Here is a 27,571-nt window from a genome sequence, read left to right on the forward strand (position 1 = left end):
TTGGTGAGGGGCCGGAGCCGAGTTGCCTGCTGTGAAAGTCAACACATTCTACGCTGGCGTCAGCACTTAGTCTCCAGGACGGAGAATCCAGCCCATTAATTTCTTTTCTCTCCCAGTGTCAAACAATATTCCCAAATAAATGTATGCAGTTGACTTGCTGCCATCCAGCCGCAGTCTACAATCGACCTCTAGAAGGTTGAGGTCAGCAAATCGGTGCAACTTCCACCCTTTACCTTGTAGCACTGGTCCTTGCTTCCTCTTGGTGCCTTCTCCACCATGACACGGTTGAGATTAGAATTTTACTGAGTTGAGAACACAGCTGCACACTTTCATCTCATCACTTTATAGCACAACGCATTTAGTAAGAAACGTGGAGATAAAAAGTTATTTTTCTGTTGCGTTAAGACTAACCTTTTGCAGCTGTTAACATTGTGGAGGCCAGCTCACATTGCTGAGACTCGAGGTGTCCGAGAGTAAACCACCGGGGATATCGACTGGGTACAACTGAAACAATGTGGTGAGGGTGGGAGACATCGCCTGCATGTGACGTCGACTCCAGAACAGGTAATCTATAAAAATAAGCACAGCTGTAATATATTGGAGGTGATACATAGAGATCAGATATTAACGGTGCACAAGCCTGCTGGATAGCCTAAAATGTATCAATGATATCTTGTATCATTTATTGGTTCATAGTCTGACTTAGAACAGTGCTTTTCAACCAGCTGTATATCCAGGTATTAATGTTCTGCAAATTCGATATTTTCCCCATTATATTTGTGTAAGAATTAGGACAATATAAATCAGAAGTCATTAATCAATCTGCCTGTTCTACAGAGACTTGGGCTGGAGGTGGGAAGAAGGGAATGCAGGACACATTTTCTCTGCATCTACCCTGGTTCCCCGATGTAAAGCCAGAGTGCGGATGAGGAAAATCAAGCATGAAACAGATCCTATCAAGCTTGGACCAAGACTGCTCTATGTACTAACTTTATCCCAGTGTCAATTGGCTGCCATTCCAAGTGTAGACAGCCGTTTCGCCATTAATGATGTTTTAGGATGAAAAATGGGTATCTTGTGTAAACGGCACAATTACTTTGTTTTTATGAAAATTATCGCTGAGCTGGGGCATCTGGGTGGAGATCCAGATTCAAGGCCTAACTACGGACTCTCTGCCTACCCAAAGAAATAAGTGTCTTTCCATTGCAGAAGGAAAAGGACCATGAAGATTCTCTCCTACATTGTCTCCGATGCTTGCCTGTGTCCTGCACCGTTTGTAGACAAGCCCAGGTTCACTATTTCAAAGTGGCCCTTGGATAGATAAAGAGGTTACAGATCCAATGTAACAGGTGCTTGTGAACTGAGCATTCCCCAGGTGCTGCAGAGATTAACGTTAGGACCCTTTTATCTCTTCCCATTTTAAGATGGTACCACCAGGAACTAGCAAATGAGCAGGGGCCATTCTGGGAGAAGAATGTAGTGTCAAGTTTTAATTTTAGTCACCCTTCCTATGAAGATAAATCTTGGCCTCTGCTTGCAACCTTCCCCCATCCTTATTCAACCACACAGAACTAATGTCCAGACTCTTGCCATGTGGGGGACAGAGTACCTTCCACATTCCACTGCTCCCAGTGCCACATTCATATTCATGCAGGATGTTAAAATATTAGGCCTTATTACTTTTAGGCCTGAAGCTCTCGCTTGCCAAGCCAATAGTGGCTACCATGACTACACAAATCACCTTTTGTATTTAGTAGAATGATAAATATACATATATGATTGGCTGTAGCTGCTCATATATCTTAACATAGTATCAAAGCACACTATGGGGAGGGGGGTGGAGGGGGGAGGTGTCATAAATTGCATGCAACCAATACCAGGATTTAATGTTCTAATTAAATTACAAACCTCATTGCTCTTAAAGCTAGTTTGTATGCAAGGTCAGCATCGTGGGACAGTAAAGCTGAAAAAAGATACTTTGCAAAAGTATGCATTGGCACGCTTTCCCGGTGAATGACTTCGCCCAGGCCGCTGAAAGGACCTCCTGTTAATGATCAGAATTACTGTCAGCTCAGTAGAAGGAAGAATGTCCTGATGAATTTTTACATGCAATAGTTTTACATGCAAGGTGACATTTTTATGTACATGTTTCTGCAGGTGTTATGCAAATACTTTTCAATTTAATATAGTTAATCCTGAAATTGAAGAGCTATCTTTGGGGAACTTGACAATGAACATTAATCTATTTTTGAAAAATTAAATACTTTAGCTTCCCCCTCTGCAATTTTAAACATTTTTGTAGATCAGTCTTGTTGCAAACTGAGATTAAGAGATTAAGCTTTGGTGGGGATTCTCTCAATATTTTAACATAACTTTGACAGAAGTTTCAGAGATCTTGGAGAGATGCTGCAATTTCTACCATCTCTTCAAAGTTTGCACAGGTCTCACTGCAGTACTGGAAAAATCACTGCCGAAACTAAGTATTTTCTTACTGAAGTCATTTCCCCTGATTCTGAAGTTTTCTTCATCTGTTCCTTAAATTAATTTTATAATAGAAATAAAAGAGATTTCTGGAGCTGACTGCATATCCCTGCAGCAATTTATATGGCAGATGGTTCATAAAAATATAATTCTCCGATTACAACAAAATTAAATATCTTTCCAGACACCATCAAGTCCAGGTTGTGCCCGATATCCATTGAGGAACAGCATAAATATGAATAATTAACTTGACCATCCTATCTTACTTATAGCCTTTATCTTGGAATTTACTTCAGCCTCTGAAGTAATTAACAGCAGATCCCAAAGAAGACAACACTTTCTGCCATATCTCTTTAACTTTGAAAGTAACAAAGTCAAACTACACTGCATGAATTTAGCCTTAAGGTGGCACAGTAGCACAGTGGTTAGCACTGTTGCTTCACATCAGAGCAGCACGGTAACATTGTGGATAGCACAATTGCTTCACAGCTCCAGGGTCCCAGGTTCAATTCCCCGCTGGGTCACTGTCTGTGCGGAGTCTGCACATCCTCCCCGTGTGTGCGTGGGTTTCCTCCGGGTGCTCCGGTTTCCTCCCACAGTCCAAAGATGTGCAGGTTAGGTGGATTGGCCATGCTAAATTGCCCTTAGTGTCCAAAAATTGCCCTTAGTGTTGGGTGGGGTTACTGGGTTATGGTGGAGGTATGGACCTTGGGTTTCCAAGTGGGTTTCCTCCGGGTGCTCCGGTTTCCTCCCACAAGTCCCGAAAGACATGCTGTTAGGTAATTTAGACATTCTGAATTCTTCCTCTGTGTACCCGAACAGGTGCCGGAATGTGGTGACTAGGGGCTTTTCATAGTAACTTCATTGCAGTGTTAATGTCAGCCTACTTGTGATAATAAAGATTATTCTCACATTACTGTTACCAGAGCTGAAAAAGTAGCATTATAATACACTACACCAACCATTCTAACTTGTCTTCCCAGAGAAACTGTGGATGCTCATTTGCTTTCTTTAAAAAGATTTAATTGAAAACACTAGTTTTACCTTCTAATAAGATAACAGACTGCTTACGGAGGACCTGTACAAGCATTTCATCTAATTCAAGCTCCTGCAGTTTGAAGATTATTTGCTCCTCATTGCGGCAGACCTTGTCTTGTGCATAGAGGCCCTCAGGCATTACTCTTTGCTGACCCATGCCCATCAGCGCTACCTCCATAGCAAGGGTAAGGTAGGATTCGTTGCTATCTAGGTACCCAGACACAGCCACATGTTGGTAGGTAGCAGGCTTCAGATCACTGCTAGAATCTAATGGGAGTAAAATAAATATTAGTCGAAAAAAGTCCTGGACAAAATGTCAACATCTGTTCCATAAATTAATTCTGGAACATTTTAAAATCCTAGCTTTTTGCCTGTTAAAAACTTGAGAATCCTTATAAACTTGCGGTTTCAGCATTTCATTTGCATTCTTGTATAACAAACTATTAATGCCCCCCCCCCCAACTTCCTCACATCAGATTAAAAAAGGAATTTTATTTGAATGAAATTAAATTTCCATTAACCGTAGCAATTAAAAATCATGTTAGACACTGGTTTAAAATATTTTAAAACAAACAACATTGCTGTGAATTGCTCATTTGTATGTCAAAACATGCAATTTTAATATTATTTTTCAGCTCCAATGTGGTGCGCAGCAACACCCTGGCTGGGATGCACATCCCTTATTCTCCACTTCCAGCACTATTCTCACTCGGATGTACCAATGTCCAGTTCCATGTTTGTTTTAACAGATTTCTCCTGTACATGACATTTAAAAAAATAGTCCAGGGATGATTGCAGGGAACCTGGTGGTTATGGGCCACACTCTTTGACTCTTCCCTTTACCACGCTTTTCACCACTATTTATTTACTTTCAGATGGGAAAAAATGCCAAGTGACCAAGGATATGATTGGGAACACTTAATCTGAGAACAGCACATATAATTTAAGGAATCTATAGTACCCAAGATCAGAATCATAAAACTGGTCTCAGTCACCCATCTGTCTACTAAAGTAAAGGAATAACAGCTTCCAAATAGGTTCTGCATATAGTAGTTATCCTACAATGCAAAGATACCGACCCCACTGAAACAAACGGGTGCAAGCAACGAATAAGAGGACACTCTCTTACCTGTTGTGTCCATACAACTCTCATCCTCTAGTCGACAGGCTTCAGTCAGTGTGATGAAGAGACACCCAATTGGGTTCAAAGGATGACCCACCCACCCTTCCAAATTGGTAATTGTAGTTACTCCTCTGTGCAGTAATTCTGAAAAGAAATAATGCATCAAAAATTAATGATGCTTCTGTTGGCCAATGAAAAATTCTTTAGATTCACTAACAAATCAGCAATATTTTCTGACGGAATTCAAGTCCGAGACATACACAGTATATTTATTTTCTCCAACAGACTTTATCATCCCCTTTAATTTTGTTCCTTGAAGTTTATTCTCCACTAACATCCTCCTTCAGCAGAGGCAAAGAAAAAGGGCAGCCATCCTCTACCATGATCAGTTCCTTTATGTGATCATGAGGAGCAATTACAATGGGACAAGCCCAAGTCTTCTCCCTACAGAAGATTTAACGGCTTATTTCCAAAATTCAGGGGCTCTTCAAGAATGAGGAGTTCCTTGAAGTTCATGTAGCTCCAATGTGTGAACCTTTTTCAGCATGGGAGTTAAGTGTTCCCAAGCTTATAAAATATCTACTCCGCTTTTATTGAACACGTGTCCACTCACACTGTGCCAATTGAAAGTGCCTTTACAACCCACAAGTTGCAAAATGAATGGAAAACCACCCAATAAGGGCAGACTATGTACCCTGGTTACAAGATGCCAAATTCCTCTTGATGTGGCCCACATTTAGCATGTGATCACACGAACACGAGAAGTTGTTGGACCCTTCTGATGGTTCTCCTATCAGTATTTTATAAGTAGGAATTTGCTTTATTAATAAGTTGATTCCCATTGTACAGTGCCACACTATATAATAATCTTCCATGCATTATTGTCATATTTGATTGGGCCATAACTTCCTCAGAGTGGCAATCAGCGTTGGATTGCCACTCCATACCCACTTATCTGCACCAAATTTCTTCAATGCCTTTCTCACCTGACCTTCAGAACTCAGGCTGGGTGAGATCCAGACAGCGCAGGGATCACTGGGGCCCAGCAGCAAAGTCTAAAACAATCAGCCCTAGCTGTCATAAAGGAGGTAAGCTTAAAGGTCCCACTGAAAATGACAGGCATGGCATAAGTATCTAAGGTAAGTAGATGGGATTTGGGGAATGGGGCGGTTGGACATGGGCGGAGGAGCCAGTCGGTTCGGACCGGAGGGGTCAGGTCAGATATCGGGGGGTAGGGGGTCCAACCAGTTCAGGCCAGGCTCCCACGTGGGTGAAAGTGTCAGGGAATACTGTGGGGTGCAGACGGTGATGGGAAGTCGCCTGTGGGATTGCGTATGTGTGTGTGTGTGAGCGCGTGTGTGGGCCCCACGCGGGGATAAGTCTGGGTATTAAAATTGTTAAGCTGAACTTAGAGGCGGTTTTAGTTCTTCTAACCTTTCCAGAGTAAGTTAACGGTTAAATCACTTTGTCAAATAGTTCCCAGCGCGCTGCAATTTCCAGGGGAAGTTAGCGCTTTTGGACAACCGCAGCGCAAATGCTTACCCGGAAAGCAAAGACAGAGGGTTTCCCACTGAGTTCACTGGTTATGCAGGTATAATTATAGGGACTTGTAGGTTGCCAACTTACATCTAATGGCAGGATTGTGCAGCTGTGGTTGTGATTGTGCATCAGAAACGGTGAGGCCCAAATTCTTTGTGTGTCCAGAATAGTTTTCTAGAACAATCTGGCCCAAAATGATAAAGGGAGCAGGTCATATTCGATTTAATAATGAATAATTAAAGCGGCATGGTGGTGCAGTGGTTAGCACTGCTGCCTCACAGCGCTGAGGACCCTGGTTCGATTCTAGCCCTGGGTCACTGTCCGTGCGGAGTTTGCACATTCTCTCGGCGTTTGCGTGGGTCTGACACCCACGACCCAAAGATGTGCAGGTTAGGTGGATTGGCCATGCTAAATTGCCCCTTAATTGGAAAAAAAGAACTGGGTCCTCTAAATTTATACAAAAAAATGAACAATTAACCAGATTTAGCTAGTAGCTTAACAAAACATGAACATTTATCTAATAGTGACCATAACATGATTGAGTGCAATGCGGTGTTTAAAGGGGAGAAACATGAAACAGCTACACAAATTCTATATTTGTCACGGCCAATGTCAATGGGATGAGACAGAGATTGTCCACAATTAACAGAGTAAATCTGTGAATGGGTAAAATGACAGAACAGTGAAGGTATTCAAAAAAGAACTGATGTGATGCAGGTTATACCCCAAGGATAAGAGTTCAAATTTCCAAAGAAATCCATGCATGATTAAAAAATTCATGCATAATTAAAGAGATAAGGGACAAAATAAAGCTAACAAGAAAAGCATGAAAAAATGGGAAAAAAAGCACAGATCCTAGTCAATGAGAGAAAAACAAAACAGAAAAGGACAACAAAACATTGTAAGAAATATAAAAGGACTATAAAAAGAAACTTGCAATGGATCTCAAAATCAACACAAAAACAAAAACTACAAAAGTGCAGTGTGAGGGGTGATGAAAATGAAGGACTTATTTTTAGAAGGGCTTTTTGCAAGTTCGGAGGAGCTGGGAGAGAAGTTTGGGATCCTGGGTGGGGAGGTTTACAGGTACATGCAGGAATTTTGCCAAAAAAGGTGTCCCCGACTTTTCCGGTGGCACCGCCCTCCTCTTTGCTGGGGGGCGGGGGCGATGTTGTCGGTGATAGGGTTGGAGGGAGGTGTCATCAAGGTGACGTATGGGAGGATCATGGAGGAGCATATGACGTCCCTGGAGAGGGTGAAGGCTAAGTGGGAGGAGCTGAGGATGGCGCTGGTGGAGAGGCTGTGGTGTGAGGTGCTGCGGCGGGTGCATGTCTCAACCTCATTTGCGAGGCTGGGTTGATACAGCTAAAGGTTGTACACAGCTTGCACCTGACGAAGATGGGCCAGTTGTTTGAAGGGGTGGAGGTTATTTGTGATTGGTGTGGGAGGGGCCCAGCCAATCACGTGCGTATGTTCTGGTCCTGCCTGAAGTTTTGGAGGTTGTTCTTCAGCACCATGTCGGTAAGAGCCACTTGTAAACTCACTCCCAGTGAGTTCTCCCAGTGAGACAGAGAAGACAGCCAGGAGTGAGGCAGCAAAGAGTGAGTTTGGGAATTTGAATCGAGGTGGGAATTCGAAGCTGGGTGGGGAGGAAGTGCTTTTTGTGACTGGTAAGTAGTGTTTCTGTTTTTCTGTTTCTTTTCATTGGTATATATATATTTTTTTTCTTTGTTGTTTATTTATTTATTTAAATTTTTTGGGAGGGAAATTGAAATTGTTGAAGTTAGCCAAAGTTTAAGACATGGCAGGAGATCTCAGACCCGTGTCATACTCCTCGTGTGCGATGTGGGAGCTTAGGGACACGTCCACTGTCCCTGGCTCCTTCACGTGCATGAAGTGTGTCCAGTTGCAGCTCCTGTTTGACCGCTTGACGGCTCTGGAGCTGCGGATGGACTCACTTTGGAGCGTCCGCGATGCTGAGGACGTCGTGGATAGCACGTTTAGCGAGTTGGTCACACCGCAGGTGAAAGGTACTGAGGGAGATAGTAAATGGGTGATCAAAAGACAGAACAAGAGTAGGAAGGCAGTGCAGGTGTCCTCTGCGGTCATCTCCCTGCAAAACAGATATACCGCTTTGGATACTGTTGAGGGAGTTGGCTCACCAGGGGAAGGCAGCAGCAGCCAGGTTCATGGCACCGTGGCTGGCTCTGCTGCGCAGCTGGGCAGGAAGAAGAATGGCAGGGCTATAGTGATAGGGGACTCAATTGTAAGGGGAATAGACAGGCGGTTCTGCGGACGCAATCGAGACTCCAGGATGGTATGTTGCCTCCCTGGTGCAAGGGTCAAGGATGTCTCGGAGCGGCTGCAGGACATTCTGGGGGGGGGGGGGGGGGGGGGGGGGGGAAAGAGGGTGAACAGCCAGCTGTCGTGGTGCACATAGGCACCAACGATATAGGTAAAAAACGGGACGAGGTCCTACAAGCTGAATTTAGGGAGCTAGGAGTTAAACTAAAAAGTAGGACCTCAAAGGTAGTAATCTCAGGATTGCTACCAGTGCCACGAGCTAGTCAGAGTAGGAATGTCAGGATAGAGAGGATGAATACGTGGCTCGAGAGATGGTGCAAGAGGGAGGGATTCAAATTCCTGGGACATTGGAACCGATTCTGGGGGAGGTGGGACCAGTACAAACCGGACGGTCTGCACCTGGGCAGGACTGGAACCGATGTCCTGGGGGGGGTGTTTGCTAGAGCTGTTGGGGAGAGTTTAAACTAATGTGGCAGGGGGATGGGAACCAATGCAGGAAGTTGGAAGGTAGTAAAACAGGGACAGAAATAAAAGGCAGTATGGGGGAAAGTGTAAGGCAGAGAAGCCATAGTCAAAAATCAAAAAGGGCGACAGTACAAGGTACAGTGACTGAGGGGAGCTCAGTGAATAGGACCAGGAATACTAAAATAAATAAAACGGGAAGTGAAAACATTAATGGTAAGCGATGCGGCAGGTTGTTACAGGAAGATATGGGTTCGACGACAAGGAAAATTAGGAGAAAGGTTAAGAGGAAATATAACTTAGGAGAGGTTACTGATCGAGGTGTTAAGATTAAGAACAGAGGTAAAAAAGCCTACATAAGTGTACTTTACCTGAATGCTCGTAGTATTCGGAATAAGGTAAATGAGTTGATGGCGCAAATCATCGTGAATGACTATGATTTAGTGGCCATTGCTGAAACATGGTTAAAGGATGGTCACGACTGGGAGTTAAATATCCGAGGGTATCAAACATTTCGGAAGGACAGAGTGGATGGTAAGGGAGGTGGTGTAGCTCTGTTATTTAAGGATGACATCCGAGCAACAGTAAGGGATGACATCGGTGCTATGGAGGATAAGGTTGAATCCATTTGGGTGGAAATCAGGAATAGTAAGGCGAAAAAGTCACTGATAGGAGTAATCTATAGGCCACCAAATAGTAACATTATGGTGGGGCAGGCAATAAACAAAGAAATAACTGATGCATGTAGAAATGGTACAGCAGTTATCATGGGGGATTTTAATCTACATGTTGATTGGTTTAACCAGATCGGTCAAGGCAGCCTTGAGGAGGAGTTTATAGAATGTATCCGCGATAGTTTCCTCGAACAGTATGTAATGGAACCTACGAGGGAACAAGCGGTCCTAGATCTGGTCCTGTGTAATGAAACAGGATTGATTCAGGATCTCATAGTTAGGGATCCTCTCGGAAGGAGCGATCACAATATGGTGGAATTTAAAATACAGATGGAGGGTGAGAAGGTAAAATCAAGCACGAGTGTTTTGTGCTTAAACAAAGGAGATTACAATGGGATGAGAGAAGAACTAGCTAAGGTAGACTGGGAGCAAAGGCTTTATGGTGAAACAGTTGAGGAACAGTGGAGAACCTTCCAAGTGATTTTTCACAGTGCCCAGCAAAGGTTTATACCAACAAAAAGGAAGGACGGTAAAAAGAGGGAAAATCGACCGTGGATATCTAAGGAAATAAGGGAGAGTATCAAATTGAAGGAAAAAACATACAAAGTAGCAAAGATCAGTGGGAGACTAGAGGACTGGGAAATCTTTAGGGGGCAACAGAAAGCTACTAAAAAAGCTATAAAGAAGAGTAAGATAGATTATGAGAGTAAACTTGCTGAGAATATAAAAACAGATAGTAAAAGTTTCTACAAATACATAAAACAAAAAAGAGTGGCGAAGGTAAATATTGGTCCTTTAGAGGATGAGAAGGGAGATTTAATAATGGGAGATGAGGAAATGGCTGAGGAACTGAACAGGTTTTTTGGGTCGGTCTTCACAGTGGAAGACACAAATAACATGCCAGTGACTGATGGAAATGAGGCTATGACAGGTGAGGACCTTAAGAGGATTGATATCACCAAGGAGGTAGTGATGGGCAAGCTAATGGGGCTAAAGGTAGTCAAGTCTCCTGGCCCTGATGGGATGCATCCCAGAGTGCTAAAAGAGATGGCTAGGGAAATTGCAAATGCACTAGTGATAATTTACCAAAATTCACTAGACTCTGGGGTGGTCCCGGCGGATTGGAAATTAGCAAACGTGACACCACTGTTTAAAAAAGGAGGTAGGCAGAAAGTGGGTAATTATAGGCCAGTGAGCTTAACTTCGGTAGTAGGGAAGATGCTGGAATCTATCATCAAGGAAGAAATAGCGAGGCATCTGGATGGAAATTGTCCCATTGGACAGACGCAGCATGGGTTCATAAAGGGCAGGTCGTGCCTAACTAATTTAGTGGAATTTTTTGAGAACATTAACAGTGCGGTAGATAACGGGGAGCCAATGGATGTGGTATATCTGGATTTCCAGAAAGCCTTTGACAAGGTGCCACACAAAAGGTTGTTGCATAAGATAAAGATGCATGGCATTAAGGGGAAAGTAGTAGCATGGATAGAGGATTGGTTAATTACTAGAAAGCAAAGAGTGGGGATTAATGGGTGTTTCTCTGGTTGGCAATCAGTAGCTAGTGGTGTCCCTCAGGGATCAGTGTTGGGCCCACAACTGTTCACAATTTACATAGATGATTTGGAGTTGGGGACCAAGGGCAATGTGTCCAAGTTTGCAGACGACACTAAGATAAGTGGTAAAGCAAAAAGTGCAGAGGATACTGGAAGTCTGCAGAGGGATTTGGATAGGCTAAGTGAATGGGCTAGGGTCTGGCAGATGGAATACAATGTTGACAAATGTGAGGTTATCCATTTTGGTAGGAATAACAGCAAAAGGGATTATTATTTAAATGATAAAATATTAAAACATGCTGCTGTGCAGAGAGACCTGGGTGTGCTAGTGCATGAGTCGCAGAAAGTTGGTTTTCAGGTGCAACAGGTGATTAAGAAGGCAAATGGAATTTTGTCCTTCATTGCTAGAGGGATGGAGTTTAAGACTAGGGAGGTTCTGCTGCAATTGTATAAGGTGTTAGTGAGGCCACACCTGGAGTATTGTGTTCAGTTTTGGTCTCCTTACTTGAGAAACAACGTACTGGCACTGGAGGGTGTGCAGAGGAGATTCACTAGGTTAATCCCAGAGCTGAAAGGGTTGGATTACGAGGAGAGGTTGTGTAGACTGGGACTGTACTCGTTGGAATTTAGAAGGATGAGGGGGGATCTTATAGAAACATATATGATTATGAAGGGAATAGATAGGATAGATGCAGGCAGGTTGTTTCCACTGGCGGGTGAAAGCAGAACTAGGGGGCATAGCCTCAAAATAAGGGGAAGTAGATTTAGGACTGAGTATAGGAGGAACTTCTTCACCCAAAGGGTTGTGAATCTATGGAATTCCTTGCCCAGTGAAGCAGTAGAGGCTCCTTCATTAAATGTTTTTAAGATAAAGATAGATAGATTTTTGAAGAATAAAGGGATTAAGGGTTATGGTGTTCGGGCCGGAAAGTGGAGCTGAGTCCACAAAAGATCAGCCATGATCTCATTGAATGGTGGAGCAGGCTCGAGGGGCCAGATGGCCTACTCCTGCTCCTAGTTCTTATGTTCTTATCTTGCATGTGGATTTAGAGCCCAGTCTCCTGGGGGCCAGATTTGGGGTGTCAGACGTGCCAGTGTTGCTGATGGAAGCGGGGGCAGATGTTTTAGCCTTCGCCTCATTGATCACTCGTAGCCAGGTCCTGTTGGGGTGGAGGTCAGTTTCTCCACCCTGTGCCTCGATGTGGCTGGGGGATTTAATGGAGTTCCTCTATTTGGAAAAGGTGAAAGTTGCTGTGAGGATCTGAGTGAGGGGTTCCATAAGAGATGGGTTTGTTTATACTACATGTCAAGGAGCTGGTTACCGTCAACTGCTAGGGGTGGGGAAGAGAAGGGAGCGAGGTTGGTTTTATTTTGTAATTTTGTGAGTTTTAAATGTTAAAATGTTAAACATTTGAGTAAAATTACCAAAAAAAAGAAAAGGACAGTAGTTAAAAGCAATGTGGAGCCCTTAAAATTTGACAATGGTTGATAGATAGAAAATAAGGAAGTGGTAGACATGTTCAGTAATTACTTCACATTGGTGTTTACAGTCGAGGAAGAGGATAACATGTTGGACATCCCATGAAACGAATATTAAATCACTGGCTCACCAAACTTAACACAAGCAAATTAAAAGTAATGAAGAAAATGCTGGCAGTAAGGAGTGACAAACCGCCAAGATCAGATGGCTTGCATCCAAGTGTTTTAAACAAATTGTAAGTGAGAACATTGCAGTAAACTGATGCCCTAACAATAATCTTCCAAAGTTCTCTTGATTCAGGAACTGGTCGTTTAAATTGTAAAGTTGTACATATCTCTGTGCAATTTAAGGAAGGTGACAGAAAGAAATCAGGGGTTCATAACACGTTAGGTTAACCAGTCTGTCAGGAAATTACGAGAGTCTATAATTGCAGATGGAGTGACTGAGCATCTCAAAAAACCTTAGCTGATTAGAGAGTCAGCATGGATTTGTAAAGGGTACATCAACCCTGATGATTGAATTTTTGAAGAGCTGGCTAGGTCGTGGGCAGGAGAATGTCGATGGATGTTATTTACACAGACTTTCAGAAGTCATTCAATAAAGCCTCTAGCAAGAATCTGTTAGCTAAAGCTGAAGCTGATGGAATTGAGGGAAAATTATTGGGTGTTGGGCAGAGTGACATGGATACTACTCTCATTGCTATGTTGTGACTAGCAGTAGGCGTTTGTGCTGGGGCCTCAACATTGTATTGTATCTATTAACAAATTTGATGATGAGGTAGATGTCGTGTTATGTACTCTGGGATAACACAGGCTGCAACTGGATGCAGCTTTAACCAAAAGATACTCCAGCCCTTGAAGTTAGTTCAATCTGATTTATTGAACCAGTAGCACAGTTCTCTATGAGTTCGACTCTCTGCTAACCTAAGTGTGGTTACTCTGTCTGACTGAACCAGACTAGCTCTTAGCCACGTGCTGGAGGTGTGCTACTGTACAAACACCCTGACTCACTCTGTAGATGTTCATCAGTGGAAAGAGGCGGGGTGAGGGCCTCGTGTCTTTTATAGTGAGATACCACCCCCGAGTGTCCTGCCTGCTCATTGGTCATGTCCCGTTCTCTGTGTTCATGAGCTGCCTGTTTGTATATCATTATTTGCATGTCTGCATATCATGACAGTAGAAAGTCACTTATCCAAGTTTGCAGATGACACAAAGATAAGTGGCATTGTAAGCAGTGTACATGGAAAAATAAAGTTATAAAAAGAGATGTTAATAGATTAAGTGAATGGGCAAAACTGTAGCAAATAGATTTTGATGTAGGTAGTGTGAGGTCATCCACTTTGGAGCTAAAAATGATAGATTAAAGTACTTTCTAAATGATGAGAAGCAAGAAAAAGCAGGGATCCAAAGAAACTTAAGAGTTTATGTAGGTTCAAATGTCATGAAAAGGTACAAAAAAAAATTAAAAGGGCAAATGGGCTGCTGGCCTTTCAATGCAGAAGGCTAGGAAACAAGGGGTTAGAAGATATGCTGCAACTATACAAAACACTGGTTATACCAAACTAGGAACACAGTTTAGTTCTGGCCACCACACCTTAGGATGGATATATTTCCTTCAGAGCTAGTGCAGCATAGATTTACTAGAATGATACCTCTCCAAGCATTAATTTACAAGGAGCAATTACAGTAGCCAGTATCGGACTCCCTGGAGTTAAGGTTAAGGGGCGATATGATGAAAGTTTTAAATAAATGAAGGGGAATTGGTAAGTAGAGAGAGAGAAACTATTTCCGCTGGTTGGGGGAACCTAGGGTGAGGATGGCATTGTCTGAAAATTCGAGCCAGATATTTCAAGAGGGAAGCCAGGAAACACTTCCAACACAAATGATAGTAAAACATTGGAACACTCTTCCACAAATGGCAGCTTAATGCTGGGTCAATTGGTAATTTTAAATCCGAGATTGATAGATTTCTGTTAATCAAACGTATTAACGGACATGGGCAAATACATGTATATGGAACACTGCCACATGTATGTGGAGTTAGTTCACAAAATCAGCCGAATGGTGAAAGAAGCGTGAGGGCCTACCTCTGTTCCTATATTCCTAGGAGTTTGCAAATTGCATAGAAAATGAAATACATTACAAGTATTCTTTTGAAATGGTTCTGCAGTCAGGTGAGAAGGAGAGTTTGTCTGCTACTGTGAAGATTGACTCTGCAGGAGCACAGGCTGATCAGCAGTATCAAAAGGCTCTGAATCCATCTAGATGGGGCTGAGGAGAGAATACTGCCGAATCTTATTCTTCCCATTTCCAAACAACAAAGAAGGCCTGTCTATAGCAAGGTGCTACTTTACATTTAAAAACTAATTTTCAGGTTGCACAATGCATCAAAAAACTCGACGTAACTCTCAAATATGAGTTAATACACAAATTAAAACCTCCTCAACGAGTCCCGTGACAACTTGTCAATACATGAGGAAACCTTTCAGACTCACTGCCATCATTACGAAGTTAACGGAAATCTCCAGGCTGAATTTAACAGAAACCTCTGAAACTCTCAGCAGGTCAGCCAACATCTGCGGAGAACACCGAAAAGTTAAAGATTTGGATGTGAACATTGGACGAAGAGTAAATCTACACCCAGAATTTTAGCTCATCTGTTCTCTCCGCAGATGCTGCCTGATCTCCAGAGTTTCCAGCATTTTCATTTTAGTTTGAGTGTTCCAGCATTTATGGTTTTTTTGTTCCATATACAGCAAAGTTATTTGCACGTTTAATCTGTCCTATAAGTAGCTGCTTTGTGACACTTTTCACAGGACTCACCTTTCTTTTGATGTTTATAGATTTCTAGCTGCCGTTGCTGCTGTAGACGGAGTGTATTGATGATTGCAACAGCTAACCGGAGAGCTTCTTTAGGATAACCATGGGAACGTAGGGCATCCACCCTGGCACAGGCAGTGGGAACATGTTCTACGGGTATTAGAACAGTTTGGAGAGGAATTAGTATTAGGCCATTTTTTGTGACGGCCGAGTAGTTAAGAGCAAGGCAAAAGATTTTAAAAGCAAAGTAAATTGTACACTTTACCTAACCACAGAGGCTGCCCATGTGCATTGAAAAGAAGGCTCTCGCTCTCTCTCTGGTAAGAGGGTGACACATAAAAATCACAACTAATAATACGCTGAAGATGACTATCCTGCCAGTGTAGATCACAAGCCTCCATTGCACGTGTGAAAACAGTCCGCCGTGGCCTAGCTAAGGACTCTGTTAGGAGAAAATATTGTGGGGAAAAAAAGTTACTATGTGCAGTTTACAGGGATTAAAGAACTGCAAGGATTAGCAGCAGTTTGAAATCTTCTGCATTATTGACCAGCTGAATGCCATAATTTGAAACGAGAGTTGTTCAAGATCCCAGTTTTGAGCTACATGGATCCTTAAAATGTTACACAAACACGTGAGGAATATAAACATTGGCTCCTCATTTGACCCCTCAAGCCTCTTCACCACTCAATCAGATAATGGCTGATCTGCTTTTGGCCTCAAGTTCACTTTCCTCCATCTTCCCCATAACCCTTAACTCAACCATAGTTCAAAATTCTATCTCAGACTTGAATATATTCAATGACCAACTTCCAAAGTTCACTGTGAATTCAAATGATTCCTGACCTCCAGAGAAGAAATTCCGCCTTATGTCCATCTTAAATGGCCAATCCCTTATTCTGAAACCATTGCCTTCATTCTAGAGTCCATACTGGAGGCAACATCCAGTATTTACACTGTCAACCCCCTTCAGAACATTATGTTTCCATAAAATCATAGTACCAGGGACCCGGGTTCAATTCCATCCTTGGTTGACTGTGTGGAGTTTGCACGTTCTCCCCGTGCCTGTGTGGGTTTCCTCCGGGTGCTCTGGTTTCCTCCCACAGTCCAAAGATGTGCAGGTTAGGTAGATTGGCCATGCTGAATTGCACGTAGTGTCCAAAAACAAAAGAAGAAAAAAGTTACTGGGTTACAGGGGTAGGGTGGAGGTGTGGGCTTAAGTGAGGTGCTCTTTCCAAGGGCCAGTGCAGATTCGATGGGCTGAATGGCCTCCTTCTGCACTTTAGATTCTATGAATAATAAAGAATGGGCGGGATTTTCTGTATCCCCGTGGCATACTTGGTGGCAGTGGCCCACTATTGGCCGATGGCGAGATCTTCTGGTGCCATTGCTGTCAACCGTTATTCGCACACGAGGGTCACTGTCAGTAGGACTGAAAAATGCCGCCGATGGGAAGGGCCGGAAAATCTCGCCCAATGTACATTGGAGTGATCCAGAACTTTGGAAAGCCTCCAATTTAGTCCTTCTTCACTCACTCCATTAGCCTAACCCTAGAACATGGAAATCTTTCGCATGGCGAGATAATGAGCTGTACAGGTTATATGAGACTTTTGTGTCAAAATGATATAAACCATAAAAATGTTGGAGACATTCCAACAGACAGTCATGCTAACGGTGAGTTTGGTGGTCTGAACTTGCCAGAAAGCAATTCCTATCTTGGCAGCAAAATGGGGCACTGAATGTATTTCCAGTTGTCTTCAATGTTCTCTCTCAGTGCAAGTAACTAATCTAGCCGTGCTGTGCCTGTATCATATCCTTACAGTGCAGAAGGAGGCCATTTGGCCGATTGAATCTGCACCGACTCACTGAAAGAGAAATTCACCAAGCACATTTCCCAGCCCTGTCCCAATAACCCCTTAACCTAACCTACACACATTTTTGGACACGAAGGGGCACTTTTGCACGGCCAATCCACCTAGCCTGCATATCTTTGGGCTGTGGGAGGAAACCAGAGCACTCGGAGGAAACCCACGCATACATGGGGAGAATGTGCAAACTCCACACAGTCACCCAAGGTTGGAATTGAACCAGGGTCCCTGGTACTATGAGGTAGCAGTGCTACCCACTGTGTCACCGTGCTGCCTGTTATATTAAACTTTGTGGTAATATGTCGTTATTCTTTGCCTTTTGATCCAGAATGGTTTGATGAGTTGATGATGAAGAAACCACCAATCTTTAGATTGAAGCAAAACGAATTTATTGAATAACAATTAATTGAATAAAGTTCGCACACACTACTGAGCTATAACTACTAATAAAGTAAGGTTGAATCTGTTAAACAGAAATATATAATATAGTATTAACTAATGATGACCTTGTGTTAACTCTCTCTCTAATCTAAACTACTCCTCATGCTGTGATCAATACTTCTCCTCTGCTAACCACCCAGCATTCCCCGAGGTCTGATATTTCCCGGGACCTGGGGGTGCCCTCTAGTGTTTCAATTACATGGAGATGTAATAATTAACTCTTCACTTGTATGCTGATGACCTGCTTTTGTTGTATGCTGATGACCTGTTTTTGTTGTATGCTGATGACCTGTTTTTGTACATCGCAGATCCAGTGGAGGGGATGGTAGAGGTCATGCGGATCCTTAGGGAGCTTGGGGACTTCTCAGGCTGCAAGCTTAACGTGGGGAAGAGTGAGCTCTTTGTGGTGCATGCGAGGGGCCAGGAAAGGGGTCTAGAGGAGCTGCCGCTTAAGAGGGCGGAGAGGAGTTTCCGGTATTTGGGTATCCAGGTGGCCAGGAGTTGGGGGGCCCCGCATAAGCTTAATTTGGCATGGTTGGGTACAATAGAGGGCTCCCGTAAAAAAAACAGCTGAAGGTCCGTTGGGGAGTGGAAAGGTCACCACGGGGTCACCAAGGGAAATGGAGGCCGCATTGTTACGGGTGAAGAAATAACTAAGGTGATGGCTGCAGAATTCGAAAGGCAGTTTACAAAATACATGGAGACAATGAGGAAGGAGATGAGGGAGGTTTTGAGTGTGTTGGTGGAGGAGGCGATTTCCCCGGTGATGACGAGCGCAGTGGCGGAGGTGCGGGAGCAACGGGAGGCGTTGAAGGAAGTTGAGGAGACATTATTGCAGCACGGTGATCAACTTACCTCGATGGGGAAGGAGATGCGGAAGGTGATGGAGATTAACAATATCTGCGAGGAAAAATGGAAGACCTGGAAAACAGATCCAGGCGACAGAATTTGAGGATTGTGGGGCTGCCCGAAGGAGTTGAAGAACCGAGGCCGACTGAGTATTTTGCCGCGATGCTGGCGAAACTATTGGGGAGGATCCCTCCCGATATGTGCTGGATCGGGCTCACCGGTCGTGGAGGCCTGTACCAAAGGTGAGTGAGCCGCCAACGGTAGTGACTCTGTGCTTCCGTAGGTACAGTGTGAAGGAGAAGGTCCTGTGCTGGGCCAAGCAGAAGCGGGTGGTGCAGTGGGCTGGAGCTGGTATACGTGTATACCAGGACTTTACGGTGGAGCTGGCGAGGAGGTGGGCTGCCTTCAACCGGGTGAAGAGGGCACTGTACATTAGCAAGGTGCAGTGCGGCATTGTATATCCAGCGAAGCTGAGGGTGACTTACAAGCTCAAGGACTTTTATTTTGGAACGGCGGAAGCAGCGGAGGAGTTTGCAAAGGCAGAAGGACTGGCAGAACTGAGAAATGGCCTTGTACCGATGTGGCCTCATGACTGTATTTTCTTCTTTATTGTTTCACTGCGTGCGGGTGTATGGGCTAAAGGAGCCAATGTTGTATATATTTGGACAAGGGAAGTGATGGGACTTTCACTTGAAATTAGGGCTCTTTGGGGTGTGTGTGGATATGCGGGGTATGTGTGCTGAAAGGGGATTTCTGGGCTTTCGTAGGGCCAGGCAAGGGGGAAGGGACCCGGGCGGGGATCTCCACGGTGGCCGGTTTAAGCCGGCCAGTGAACGGGAGTGAGGTGTGTGGGGGGGGGGGGGGCTGCGGCCATCGTAGCCTGGCAGAACAGGGTCCGAGTGGTCTAGCCGGGGTGGAAAGTTGGGGGGGGGGGGGGGGGGGGGGGGGAAAGAGAGAGAAGAGAGTGGACTCTATAGGTTAATGGTGACCATGGGCGGTCCCGGACTCCTTTTTCTTTTTCTCCTTTGTTTTTTGCTTCCACCGTGGGAGGGTTTGTTTTATTGGATACATATATTGACAGCTGGGCCGTTGTTTGGGGTGGTGGGAAGATGGGATCGTTGTTATTGTTAAAGGGATTGATTTTGTATTTGTTACCGTTTACTGTAAATTTTGAAGGTAAATGTGAAAATTGAGAATAAAAATATTTTAAATTTTTTTTTTTTAAATTTGGCGCGGTTGGTGGACCAGATGGAGGAAGACTTTAGGAGATGGGACGTGTTGCCACTCTCCCTGGCAGGCAGGGTGCAGTCCATTAAGATGACAGTCCTCCCTAGGTTCCTGTTTGTGTTCCAGTACCTGCCCATCCTCAAGGCCTTTTTAAGCGAGTAAGCAGGAGCATTATGGGGTTTGTCTGGGCAAGTAAGACCCCGAGGGTCAAGAGGCTGTTTTTGGAGCGTAGTCGGGACAGGGGTGTGCTGGCGCTACCGAACCTGTGTAGTTACTACTGGCAGCCAATGTGGCAATGATTCGGAAATGGGTAATGGAGGGAGAGGGGGCGGCGTGGAAAAGATTAGAGGGAGCATCATGGGTGGGCACTAGCTTGGGAGCATTGGTGACGGCACCTTTGCCGCTACCGCCAACACGGTACACCACGAGCCTGGTGGTGGCGGTGACTCTGAGGATCTAGGGGCAGTGGAGACGGCACAGGGGCGAGTTGGGGGCCTCAATTTGGTCCCCAATGCGGAATAATCATAGGTTTGCACCGGGCAGGATAGATTGCGGATTCCTGAGTTGGCATCGGCCGAGAATTTAAAGGATGGGGGACCTATTTATCAACGGGGTTTTTGCTAGCCTGGGGGCGCTGGAGGAGAAATTTGGGTTACCCCCCCCACCCCCCGGAAACGCTTTTAGGTACATGCAGGTGAGGGCGTTTGTGAGAAGGCAGGTAAGGGAATTTCCGCTGTTCCCTGCACAGAAGATTCAGGACAGGGTGACCTCAGGTGTATGGGTGGGAGAGGGGTAATGGAGGGAGGGGTAATCTTGGCGATCTATCAGGAGTTGCAGGAGGCGGAGGAAGCCTCGGTAGAGGAGCTGAAGGGCAAGTGGGAGGAGGAGCTGGGTGAGGAACTGGATGAGGGCTTGTGGGCGGAGGCCCTGGGTAAGGTTAACTCCTCCTCGTCTTGCGCCAGACTGAGCCTGATCCAGTTCAAAGTGATTCACAGGGCACATATGACAGGGGCGAGGATGCGCAAGTTTTTTGAGGTGGAGGACAGATGTGTGAGGTGCTCGGGGACCCCAGCGAATCACGCCCATATGTTTTGGGCATGCCCAGCGCTAGAGGGGTTCAGGAAGGGCTTTGCCAAGGCTATGTCCAAAGTCTTGGATACGCGGGCAAAACCGAGCTGGGGGATAGCAATATTCGGGATATCAGATGAGCCCGGGGTACAGGAGCCGAAAGAGGCCGGAGTTCTGGCCTTTGCGTCCTTCGTAGCCCAGAAGAGGATCTTCCCAATGTGGAGGGATGCGAAACCCCCAAGCGTGGAGGCTTGGATTAATGACATGGCAGGGTTCATCAAGTTGGAGAGGATAAAGTATGCCTTGCGAGGGTCTGTGCAGGGGTTCTCCAGGTGGCCGCAACCGTTCCTAGACTTTCTCGTGGATCGTTAGGTGGAGGTCAAGAGTAGCAGCAACCCAGGGGTTGGCTCGTTTCTATTATTGTAAGGGGCGTTTGCCCCATTTTTTCTTTCAGTTTGTTAAGATAGTTTAATGTTTAATGGGTTAAGTTGTTGGAGGGGATGGCGTAAGGCCTCCCTTTTTACTTTTCTTATGTATATTTTCTTTCCTTTTTGGAGCGTTTTGTAAAAATGTATTGAAAAACTTGAATAAACATTTTTTTTTTTTTTTAAATGTAACCCTTCACTGGTGTACCCATATACATATCATTGCACTGCCCCCATCTTTCTTACTTTTCACCAATTAAATATTATCCAGTTTTTCAAAGTTGCATCTCAAAAGAAGAAACCTTCAACGCGATCTTTGTTACTGCTGACAGGTTGTGGAATGCCGTTAAGCATTAATAATGGTATAATGATAGCTCTTGCATTAATGTTCACAAACAGCCATTGTAACTGCTAGAACATATTTTTAAATACTATCACTGACAGGTAGCCTTTTGTTCTTAAAATTAAAGGGCTGTGGGTTTAAATAAATTCAGTTTTAGTATTTCTTTTTACGTCTCACTGACACAGCAGGCGGTTTTATTTCATTTTAAAGGACTGGGGATTTAAATGACTTCACAGCTTGACAGTTCTACAGACCACATAAGCCCTTCAAGAGCATTTACAACCACTCTTTAAAAAAAAAAGTATAACTCCCACACTGCAGGTCAAGGCCCTTTCGCAGAGTTCAAATTACCCTGCTGAGTTTGGGTGTCCCTCATGCGAGTCACGTGCCAGCCCCTTTACCTTGCAGGTAAACATGGGATCTGTCAGAAATGGTGGTGGATGACAAAATCCAGGTCCCGTCCGCCATTTTTTAAAGGTCCACAGAGCCTCCACGACTGTGAAAACCTAACCAAAATATTTAAATCCGATCCTGCTTTAAATTCGACAGGCCATCCAGGATACTCTTACTCATCCACTGCACCTCCTCCCTGTCTATCCATGAATATTAGGATCCTGGTCCCGGTGACTTAACGGACGTTGGGTAGAGTGGTGAGATCAGCATCCTTGGCTGGATGAGAATGGGGGCAGAGTGGATTGTGAAGTAGCAATTTCTGCTGCTCCTGATTATAATCCAACAATCTCATTGCTTAGATGTTTGACAAATGCATTATTGGGCTCTTCTGCGATTCCTTCCTAGTAATTTACCAGCACAGAAAGACAGGTCACCGTGTATTCATCAAACTATATACCATGCATGAGTTAACACTTTTAAGAGTCAGTTGAAAACAAAATAGTTGCCGAGTTAACTTCAACAGCACCTTCAAATCTAGGAAATGAAAGGGCCAAGGGTAGTAGACAAATGGGAACATCACCACCTGCATGTCTCCCCCCCCCCCCTCCCCCCTCTTCCTGCCTGCCCCCCTCCCCCTCTGCTCTCCCCCCCTCCCCCAAGTCACCTACTACCTTGACTTGGAACTATGTCACAGTTGCTGGCTCAAAAATCTGGAATTCCCTTCCCAACAACACTATGGACGTACTCACACCAAATAGACCGCAGAGGTTCAAGAAGGCGCCCACCAGTATCTTATCACATGTAATTAGAAATGGGCACACTGTCACATCCCATGAAAGCAGAAAAGCTAAAGTGATTTGATATCCAGGTTGATTATCAGTGTTCTTTCATCTTTGGAACCTAGGTTTAAACCTGTGCAAGACAATGGTTTGAAAGTCTTTCTCTCTGGCTGTGGGGTCCAATGTGAACTTTGATGAGCATTTCTCAATCTAGTTCCTCATGGGCAAAGGTCCATGACATCCTTAATTTGTAAAGTTTATTCCAGACAGGAAAGATCATGTAGAAAATGAAAAATATCTCAATAGTACAGTCGCTATACTGAGAAGGGATTAAGATCAACATCCACTTTATTCACAAGAGGCAGCACTGTGGCACAGTGGTTATCACTGCTGCCTCAAAGCACCAGGGACCCGGCTTCAATTCCAGTCTTGGGTAACTGTCTGTGTGGAGTTTGACCGTTCTCCCACGGGTTTCCTCTGGGTGTTCCGTTTTCCTCCCACAGTCCAAAGATGTACAGGTTGGGTGGATTGACCATGATAAATTGTCCCTTAGTGTCCAAAAGGTTGAGGTGGGGTTACTGGGTTATGGGGAACATGGGCCAAAATAGGGTGCTCTTTCGGAGGGTCGGTGCAGACTTGATGGGCCAAATGACCTGCTGCACTGTAGGGATTCTATGATCTAAATGGGTTAGATTGGGGAAGATTTGTCAGTATCAGTATCACTGTATTTTGCCGACGGTGGCGTGGTTAGCACTGCTGCCTCACAGAGACCCAGGTTTGATACCAGCCTTGGGTGACTGTATGGAATTTGCACGTTATCCCAGTGTCTGCATGGGTTTCCTCCGGGTCCTCCGGTTTCCTCCCACAGTCCAAAGATGTGCAGGCTCGGTGGATTATCTATGATCAATGTGCAGAGTTACGGGATAGATGGGGAAGTGGGCCTAGGTAGGGTTCTCTTTCGGAGGATTGGTGCAGGCTCGATGGGCCAATAGGCCTCCTTCTGCACTGTAAGGATTCTATGAACTCTATTTCTACGCTTTGGCACACTGGGCTAAATCGCTGGCTTTTAAAGCAGACCAAGCAGGCCAGCAGCACGGTTCAATTCCCGTACCAGCCTCCCCGAACAGGCGCCAGAATGTGGCGATTAGGGGCTTTTCACAGTAACTTCATTGAAGCCTACTTGTGACAATAAGAGATTTTCATTTCATTTAAGACTGTTTGAACAGTAAGTGGTGATCACATAAAAGCCTGAGCAATTTGTCGTTTGCAAAATTGTGCGAGGAAGATTAATTAAAATACACAAATGAAGCTGAAACAATGCTGGATTGATGATTATCGCTCTGTTGCTGTTATACTGTCAAACTCAGCAAGCTAGGAGCGTAAGTAGGCCATGCAGCCTGCACGCTTGTTCATCCTCCAGCAACTTGCTCACTTGGGGCAGCACGGTAGCACAAGTGGATAGCGCTGTGGCTTCACAGCACCAGGGTCCCAGGTTCGATTCCCCGCTGGGTCACTGTCTGTGTGGAGTCTGCACGTTCTCCCCTTGTCTGCGTAGGTTTCCTCTTGGTGCTCCAGTTTCCTCCCACAGTCCAAAGACGTGCAGGTTAGGTGGATTGACCATGATAAATTTCCCTTAGTGACCAAAAAGGTTAGGAGACGTTATTGGGTTATGGGGATAGGGTGGAAGTGAGGGCTTAAGTGGGTCAGTGCAGACTCGATGGGCTGAATGGCCACCTTCTGCACTGTATGTTCTGTGTTCTCTATATATCTGTATTGGCCGTTTAAGCAGAAACAGCCGCTTTTAATTTAAGCATTTCAACAGAGAATTGATAAAGTTGGTGATGAAATACACCAAACAAATCCACAGGGAAGCAGCACTGTGCAGAAACCAAGTATTGGCAAGGAAATAAATGGAGTCACCCTATTCTATTACCATGGGCCTCACTGGACACTCTGTACAGAAGCTGTCCTCTGGACTAGGCTCCAATCAAATAAGATGAAAGGGGAAAACACAACCCCAACAACATGCAGGAAGTGCATTTTCACCACGATGTTTCAAAGTTTATCTGGAATATTTGGCACAGGAAGCAGACCTTTTCATAGAACACAACTCCTAATGACGTAACATTCATTGCAACTACCTGAGAAGCCACCTAACTAATGGACGGCAACTGCATCTAAAAGAAAGCAGCAGCAAAATTAAATCACGGAACACTATATATTTTTTAAGAATTCTTTCTATTCAAGTTGTCTAAAACACTGTAGATTAATTATGGAGAAGGTAGAAGATTAAATTACTGAGTTTCAAACAGAGAGCATTTCATGAGGAGATGTGGGGCTGGATTTTACAGAGGGTGGGGGGGGGGGGGCAGGGTGAGAATTGAGGAGGCAGACTGCTCATCCCCAGTAGAAGGAAGGTCTGCCAACAGCGGACATGCCAGAAAAAAGCCTGTCCCAAAGGCACAACGCATTCCATAGCAGGAAATACCTAGTGTGAGGAAGTCTGACCCCCGAGAGCTGCTGACTGCCTTTCCAGAATTGCAAGGATTAGCGGGATGGCTGCCGGAGATAGGCAAGCTCTGGACCTATAGGGTGGAGGGATCCAATACGCTGTGAAGGTGAGAAGTGGGTGGGGGGGATGCCCCTAATACACACAGCAGAACCCCCATATTAAGTGCCCTCCACTTCCTTTACTTTTTTCTCTCAGGAACAAACAAATGGCCTGCTCGCACCAACCATATTATGGCATGATGTTACTGACACCTGGTCAATCTCAGCAGTGGTTAAGATATTGGACCAGAACAATAACGTTTGTTAGGCAGTGCGGAAAAATCAATTTGGTTCAGAAATTATAACATAAGAAATAGGCATGGTTATAAACAAACGTTATGAGAACAAACGAAAAAAAAAACCAATATTTAAACTTTTAAATGTCATCCCGAACAATAACATGTAATTTCTTAACCCAAACACGAGTTCCCAATAAACAGCACTTCAAATGAACATACAGCTCTCATTCCACTTAGACAGGTGGTCAACGGTAATACTAGTATTCAGGATGCAATTTTCTGCTGTTAGTGACGTTCCTTCAGAGACCCCTTTGAAAGCCCGTCTCTGACGTAGCTTTCCATTACCTCTTTCGGTGACTTTTTCAAATCATTCTCCCCACCTGTTCAAACAGGATTCTTTATCTCTCTCGAGTTCTGCCCAGCCCCTCAAACAATGGTTCTCTCCTGCGGTCTCCAGACATTGTCTGTTTGATTTCCTGCTCCCATTTATACAAAAGAACAGAGCCATGCTATTGATATGCAACTAGCCTCCCAGTTACGGAAAAAAGACCATCAGACTCTAATGGACTAATGGCTGGTCAAAAGAGTGTCCCGAAGGAGAATGAATATCGAATGAATCATCCTGTCTGAACAGGTGCATCCTGTGTATTTCCACTAACGAGTTTAAATCTAAATGAGACAATGTAATTCAGGCTAGGTGTGGGTGCATTCCTTTGACTCCCGTGCTAGCAGTTTTTTTTCCTCAGTCTGTTAACCCCTAAATTGCCTACTACCATTTTCAGTCCCATTTCTGGCCCCAATTCCCCAATATCTCGCTCACGTAACTCATGGGCAGCATAATATCCTGGTCAAGCCTGAATGACCTTTCATCAGTTTTCTGCATATGACAGGTGAGCTGCGGATTTGGGCAGCTGCCTCAAGCATATTATGCAGGTCAGCTCGGGGATGGGTGGAAAGGCAGTGGGCAGCAAACCAACATATTTTACATGCTCCCCTGGCATGGACATGTAAAATTCAGCCTATGCTTTGAATGGTGAAGAACATGTGCTTTGTCAAAATAGAGGAGAAAAGGATACTAAATTATGGTTCTAATGTTAATCACTACTACCATATTGGAACCCACAAATTGTGACGGACGTATGACTTTCCCAACATTTTCACATTTGTACTTAAAAAATCTCTATTCATAGACTTAGCTCCCCAACAGGGGATACAAATTCCAAAAGCATGATATTATGCATTTAACACTCAGCATTATAAGGTATTTTCCTTATCCTCCTTGCATCAATTAGTGACAAAGTGAGGCAACTATTGTGAGACAGATAAATCTTATTGGGAACAGGATTTTCCAGTCCCTCCAGCCATGAGACAGGAAATTTCCACCCAAAGTCAATGGACCTTTTGCTGGTCCGTCAAATTTTTCATTCCTGCGGCAGACGGGACTGGAAAACCCTAACTCAGGATGAAAATCTTGTTGCGGACACAAGACAAGCAATCCAGAGGCTCTGGCCAATGCTCTGGGGATACAACTTTAAATGGCACCATGGCAGGTTGTGGAATTTAAATTCTATTAATAAATTTGCAATTAAAAACTAGCTGCGTTATGTTGACCATGAAACCACTGTCGATTGTTGGAAATATCCATCAGGTTCACCAATGCACGTCAGGGACAGAAATCTGCTAACCTTACCGGGTCTGGATATTCGAGACTCTAGACCAACAGTAATGTGATTCACTGGTAAATGCTCTCTGAAATGGCCTAGCAAGCCACTCAATTGTATCAAACCATTGCAAAGTCTGAAACGATTGAAACCGGACGGACTACCCGGCATCAACTTATGCAGCGGAAACATCAACGGAACATCCAGGACTGTCGACCCTGCAAATTCCTCGTTTCTAACATCTGGGGGCTGGTGCC

General features: G+C 44.5%; 1 protein-coding gene across 2 annotated transcripts in view; it reads right to left on the bottom strand.

The window, feature by feature from the left end:
- The window catches only part of zswim5 (zinc finger, SWIM-type containing 5), a 301,620-nt gene that overhangs the window by 18,901 nt on the left and 255,148 nt on the right, over positions 1-27,571 (bottom strand). For both annotated transcript variants that reach the window (XM_072510737.1, XM_072510736.1), the window contains exons 6-11: positions 15,739-15,915; positions 15,477-15,623; positions 4,649-4,786; positions 3,526-3,786; positions 1,909-2,044; positions 412-569 (exon numbers count right to left, since the gene is read on the bottom strand). In XM_072510737.1, coding sequence (XP_072366838.1) covers positions 412-569; positions 1,909-2,044; positions 3,526-3,786; positions 4,649-4,786; positions 15,477-15,623; positions 15,739-15,915 — 1,017 coding nt within the window. The remainder of the gene's footprint in view (positions 1-411; positions 570-1,908; positions 2,045-3,525; positions 3,787-4,648; positions 4,787-15,476; positions 15,624-15,738; positions 15,916-27,571) is intronic.

Source organism: Scyliorhinus torazame, chromosome 7, assembly GCF_047496885.1.
Source record: "Scyliorhinus torazame isolate Kashiwa2021f chromosome 7, sScyTor2.1, whole genome shotgun sequence".
Taxonomy (NCBI): Eukaryota; Metazoa; Chordata; class Chondrichthyes; order Carcharhiniformes; family Scyliorhinidae; genus Scyliorhinus; species Scyliorhinus torazame.